This window comes from Lithobates pipiens, unplaced genomic scaffold, assembly GCF_037356315.1.
Source record: "Lithobates pipiens isolate NorthernLeopardFrog02 unplaced genomic scaffold, aLitPip1_a1.2 Scaffold_30, whole genome shotgun sequence".
Taxonomy (NCBI): Eukaryota; Metazoa; Chordata; class Amphibia; order Anura; family Ranidae; genus Lithobates; species Lithobates pipiens.
In genome coordinates, this window is record NW_027507791.1 from 12,112,036 (window position 1) to 12,118,285 (window position 6,250).

Below are 6,250 nucleotides of genomic sequence, written 5' to 3' on the forward strand. Positions count from 1 at the left end.
TGACCTGTTGAGCCGCCTTGAGGACTGGAGTTGAGAAAGACTGGTAAAGAGGTTCCAGGAGGGTACAGAGGATCCAGACAGTACAAAGATCCAAATGATACAGAGGATCTAGACACTACAGAGGATACAAATAATACAGAATACCCAGGAAGGTACGGAGGATACTATGAAAGCCAGAAGCAAAAGTAACACAAGTGGTTGCCATCATCCCTAATTGTACAACTATGAAAAAAGAACCCTCATGGTATAGTACTTTAAAGGCAATGTAAGCATAGACTGTGTAAAAAACATTTTTTACTTTGCATTTAAAGTCGCATACCATGGGGGCTCTTTCTTCATAGTTGTAGGACGGTACACAGGATCCGGGACGGTACAGAGGGGGGCTCCAGGACGGTACAGAGGGGGGCTCCAGCTTTAAAAAAAAAAAAAAAAAAAAGCAGGAGGCTTGCTTAAGGGAAACATCAAATTGGCTATTCATGGCTGAAATTCCACATGGATCCGAAGTTGATCAGAATATTTTAGAGAATTATCCGCACACATGGAACACATGGATAGGAAAATAAAATGACACGGTCTATTCAGGAGATAATCCTCGTGTCCTTTATTTCTAGGACACATCACCTCAACACCACACAACATTACCAGTGCCACCAGTCCTAACCATTACCATGCTTCAGTTGGCAGCTCGCAGAGACTCAATACCACAAGTTACACCCAACCAGAGTCCAATACATAACATCAATATTGTTTATTTCTCCAGCTGTCATCAGAATGCCACAGACTCGCCTGCGGTGCCAAGCCACACATCTCTCCTCCTCGTCCAAACCCACACAATGCCTTCTAGTGCAAATTCATTATATTTCTGCCATGTCCCCGACACCGTCAGTGGCATGGTGCAATGTCAGCGACATGTTCCTGTGCAACTTATCTAGACACCCCTGAACCTCCGGTGTCCTACACCCCCACATCCTGTGTGATGCCCCCATAACTGCCTTATATGTTCACCTTACTTACAAAAACACCATTTTTTTTTCTATAGGAGACCCTTCCCCTCCATAGGACATGCTCTGGGTCCCATGTGACTCATCTATAGGATGCCCATTGTGTCCTCGGTAGTCTATGTCCTACATGTGTGTAATCCCTGCATCATTTCCTCCTTCCTGTGCCATATTAGTCATCTCCTCTGGGAGGGTCCCATTATTACCTTGTTGTATGACGCCCACCATGCCCTTCATATGATGATACCCCCAATTATTTCCTTCTATGCCCACTGCACACCCCTTGTATAAATGTCCAACCAACCCCTCGGCATATATTATACCCTCTCTGTACACTCTGCCTGTATGAAGGGTAATGTGCCTTATCTGCATATAATACCCCCTCTGTATGATGCCCATTGTGCCCTCAGTTTGACCCCTGGCACATCTTAAATGGTAGTTGGAACCTTCTCTACAGAATCTCAATTATGACCAGTCAGGATGTACCTGGCAACTTCTATACATCATGCCCACAGTACCCTCTTTACATGGTAGCTGGTATATTCTTTATACTATGCCTTCCCTATATGATGCCCATTGTACCCTCCCTTGATAGTAGCTGGCATATTCTGTATGAAACAGTGCCCTCCTTCCTTTGCACTGTCTTAATACTATGTCCTACCAGTATGGTGCCCACAGTGCTTTAAATGTATGGTACTTGGCACATTCTCCAATTACAACATTTTTATGCCTGTGTAGAGCCTGGCATCCTCTATACGGTGTCTTCCCTATATAGTACTGGGTGCCATCCCTGTATGTTGCCCACTGTGCCCTATCTGTATGGTACCTGGTGCCTTATATGATGCCCAGTGCCATCCCCATCATCTTGTCTATACTACACCCTCCCAGTATGGTACCGGCTACGTATGATGCCCTTGCACCCTCTCCATGAATGGTACCTGGTACACCCTCTATATAATGCCCAGTGACATGTTTTTTTCTACACCCTCCCAGTATGGTACCGGCTATGTATGATGCCCTTGCACCCTCTATATAATGCCCAGTGACATGTTTTTTTTCTACATCCTCCAGTATGGTACCCAGCACCCTCTGTATATGATTCCCACTTTGCCCTTCTTGTAATGTACCCAGGACCTTGCCTGCATGTTGTCCACTGTGCTCTGTATGGCACATTCCCTCTATGATGCCCTTTTCAGTAAGGTACCCACTATATATGATGCACACTATGATATCATTGTATGGTAACAGAAATCTTCCCTGTGCCCTATATACTATGAAATTCCCATATGGTACCCTCACTTTTGCCCACATCTGTACAGTATCTGGCCCCTTCTCTATATGATGTCCACTGTGCCCTCTCTGTACAATACTTGGCATCTTCCTTGTGCAGTGCCCCTTGTATCCTCCCACTATGGGATCTGGCGTCTTCTCTATATTATGCCCTCCTCAGTGCGCCCTCTCCCTACCATATCCAGTGCCATCCCCAGCACCTTGTCTGTACGGTAATTGCCCCCCCCCAGGTGTGGTACCCAATGCCTTATATGATTACACCCCCAATGTCCTTCAAGTATGGTACCCAGTGCTTTCTCTATATAATGCTCTCCCAGTATGGCACCAAGTGCTTTCTCTATATTATGCCCCCCATGCCCTCCCAGTATGGCACCCAGTGTTATTCCTATATGATGCCTGCCTAGTAAGGCACTCAACATAATCCCTATATGATGCCCCTCATGCCCTCCCAGTATGGTACCCATTGTTATCGCTATATGCCCTTATCTGTGTACGGTAGCTGGCACCCTCCCTGTATGGTCTCTACAGTGCCTGATACATACCCAGCACCTTGTCTGTACGGTAACCCCCCTGGTGTGGTACCCAGTGCCTTATATGATGCCCCCTCCAATGTCCTTCCATTATGGCACCCAGTGCTTTCTCTATACGATTCCCCCATGCTCTCCCAGTATGGTACCTAGTGTTATCGCAATATGTTGCCCGCCCCGGTATGGTACCCAGTGCCATCTCTATATGTTGCCCGTCCAGTATGGTACCCAGTGCCATCTCTATATGTTGCCCGCATAGTATGGTAACCGGTGCCATCTCTATACGATGCCCCCATGCCCTCTCAGTATGGCACCCAGTGCCTTCTCTATATGATGTCCCCCCCAGTATATTACCCAGTGCTTTCTATATATGATGCCCCCCTGGTATGGTGCCCAGTGCTTTCTATATATGATGCCCCCCCCCCCGGTATAGTACCCAGTCCTTTCTATATATGATGCCCCCCCCGGTATGGTACCCAGTGCTTTCTATATATGATGCCCCCCCCGGTATGGTACCCAGTGCTTTCTAAATATGATGCCCCCCCGGTATGGTACCCAGTGCTTTCTAAATATGATGCCCCCCCCCCGGTATAGTACCCAGTGCTTTCTAAATATGATGCCCTCCCCGGTATAGTACCCAGTGCTTTCTATATATGATGCCCCCCCCCCCCCGGTATAGTACCCAGTGCTTTCTATATATGATGCCCCCCCCCCCCGGTATAGTACCCAGTGCTTTCTATTTATGATGCCCCCCCCCCCGGTATAGTACCCAGTGCTTTCTATATATGATGCCCCCCCCCCCCCGCACTGGGTATAGTACCCAGTGCTTTCTATATATGATGCCCCCCCGCACTGGGTATAGTACCCAGTGCCTTCTATATATGATGCCCCCCCCGGTAAAGTACCCAGTGCTTTCTATATATGATGGCCCCCTGGTATGGTGCCCAGTGCTTTCTATATATGATGGCCCCCTGGTATGGTACCCAGTGCTTTCTATATATGATGCCCCCCTGGTATGGTGCCCAGTGCTTTCTATATATGATGCCCCCCTGGTATGGTGCCCAGTGCTTTCTATATATGATGCCCCCCTGGTATGGTGCCCAGTGCTTTCTATATATGATGCCCCCCTGGTATGGTGCCCAGTGCTTTCTATAGATGATGCCCCCCTGGTATGGTGCCCAGTACTTTCTATATATGATGCCCCCCCGGTATGGTGCCCAGTACTTTCTATATATGATGCCCCCCCGGTATAATACCCAGTGCTTTCTATATATGATGCCCCCCCTGGTATGGTAACGCAGTGCTTTCTATATATGATGCCCCCCTGGCATGGTACCCAGTGCTTTCTATATATGATGCCCCCCCTGATATGGGGCCCAGTGCTTTCTATATATGATGCCCCCCCCCCCCCGGTATGGTACCCAGTGATTTCTCTGATGCCCCCCTGACACCTTCCTCTCCTGTGCCACCCGGTATGGTAGCTGGCACTCTCTCTGATGCCCAGTGTCCCCCGTGCCACCTCCCAGTACGGCACTCACCCCAGTCCAGGAACTCGGTGACGTACTTGTCCCGGCGCAGCGCCGGGTTGCTGCACTCGGTGACCAGAGACAGGAGGACGTCCAGCAGAGTCTCCACACTCAGCGCCGCCTCATTCCTCTGCGGCCCGTCCAGCAGCAGCTGCTCCAGCCGCTTCAGCCGCACCTTGGCCGACATGCTGCCTCCCGCCTGCTCAGTCCTCCACCGAGAAGAAACACCGGGGCTCACCGCCTCCACCTCCCGCTGCCCAACATGGCCGCCACTGCCGACCGGGAGACGCGGCCCCGCCCACCGGAAAGGAATGTCCCGGCTGACGTCACCGCGATCCTGGAGGAGCCCCCTTCCGGCCGCCGGCCGTACTGCACGTCCATAGGGAATAGCGGGAGGGAAGGAGGGAGGGGAGTCTACGGGGTGCGGCGAGGGACACGCCTCCTCCGACAGCGCTGCGGCTCCGCCCCTTCCACAGTACTGGAGACCCTCCGACATCTCATTGTATCCAATACATTCTATCTATAGACCTTGTATCTAATATATATATATATATATATATATATATATATATACATTCTATATACATTGTATCCAATATACTATATATACATTCTATATACATTGTATCCAATATACTATAAATACATTGCATCCAATATACTATATATATATATATATATATATATATATATATATATATATATATATATATACATTGTATACACACTGATCACTACATTGTATATACATTGTATTATAGCCACTATACTATATATATGTATACACTATAACATATATATATATTGTATACATTGTATTATACACTATATATATATATATATATATATATATATTGTATACACATTATATTATACACTATACTATATATACATTATACATAGCTCCCAACTGTCTCTGATTCCCAGGGACCCTGTTTTGGAGCAATGTCCCTCTTCCCTTCTCATTTGTCCCTCACAGGGCCGGTGCTACCACTAGGCAAAAAAGGCAACCGCCTAGGGCTCACTACTGCCTAGGGCGCCCGGCTACTGGTGTTCCTACTCTCTGCAGCAAACTTCAGCAGGCAGCTGCCGCTCCATTCGCAGAGGACTGTGTCTGTGTCCTGACTCCCAAATGAATGGAAGTAAGCAAACATTCATTGATGGGCACTGGTGAGGCTGCATTTGATGGGCGCTTCATTAAAAAGGTGGGGTATACATGGGCAGGGAAAAGGGGGTGGGGCCAGGGGTGGGGCCAAGGGGGCGGCAAAATGAGGTTTTGCCTAGGGTGTCAAAAATCCTTGCAACAAACCCTGGTCCCTCATTTTGGTCTGATCTATATAGTTGTATATAAAATGCACTTTTTATCTTTCAAAAAGTGTTTCCCAGTGCTAAACCTTTCATCTAAATTCTAAATTGCTCCATTTGTACATTTTATAAGCCAATATAAAGTTATGATAGTGGTAAAAAAAAGTCCCTTGTGGATTTAATTAACCTTTTTTTGGGGGGGGGGGGGTAATTCTCCTTTAAGGGGGTGTGGCAGGGGGGCGTGTCTTATGCCTACATACATTTGCTACGGTAGTAGGTGTCCCTCATTCCCATCTCAAAATGTTGGGCAGTATGGGTCAGCTGGAGACCCACCAACATCTGATTGTATCCAATACATTGTATATACATTGTATCCACTATACTATATATACATTGTATACACACTGATCACTACATTGTATATACATTGTATCCAGTACACTACATCCACACCGATCACTACATTATATATACATTGTATCCAGTATACTATATATATATATATATACATTGTATACACACTGATCACTACATTGTATATACATTGTATCCACTATACTATATATACATTGTATACACACTGATCACTACATTGTATATACAT

The 6,250-nt window shown here is 47.0% G+C and overlaps 1 protein-coding gene across 2 annotated transcripts in view; it reads right to left on the minus strand.

Moving 5' to 3' along the window:
* Positions 1–4,647, minus strand: part of CDC42BPB (CDC42 binding protein kinase beta) — a 188,209-nt gene extending 183,562 nt beyond the window's left edge. For both annotated transcript variants that reach the window (XM_077463713.1, XM_077463712.1), the window contains exon 1: positions 4,354–4,647. In XM_077463713.1, the coding sequence (XP_077319839.1) occupies positions 4,354–4,528 (175 nt within the window). In that variant the 5' untranslated portion in view covers positions 4,529–4,647. The remainder of the gene's footprint in view (positions 1–4,353) is intronic.
* Between the last annotated feature and the right edge of the window lie 1,603 nt (positions 4,648–6,250).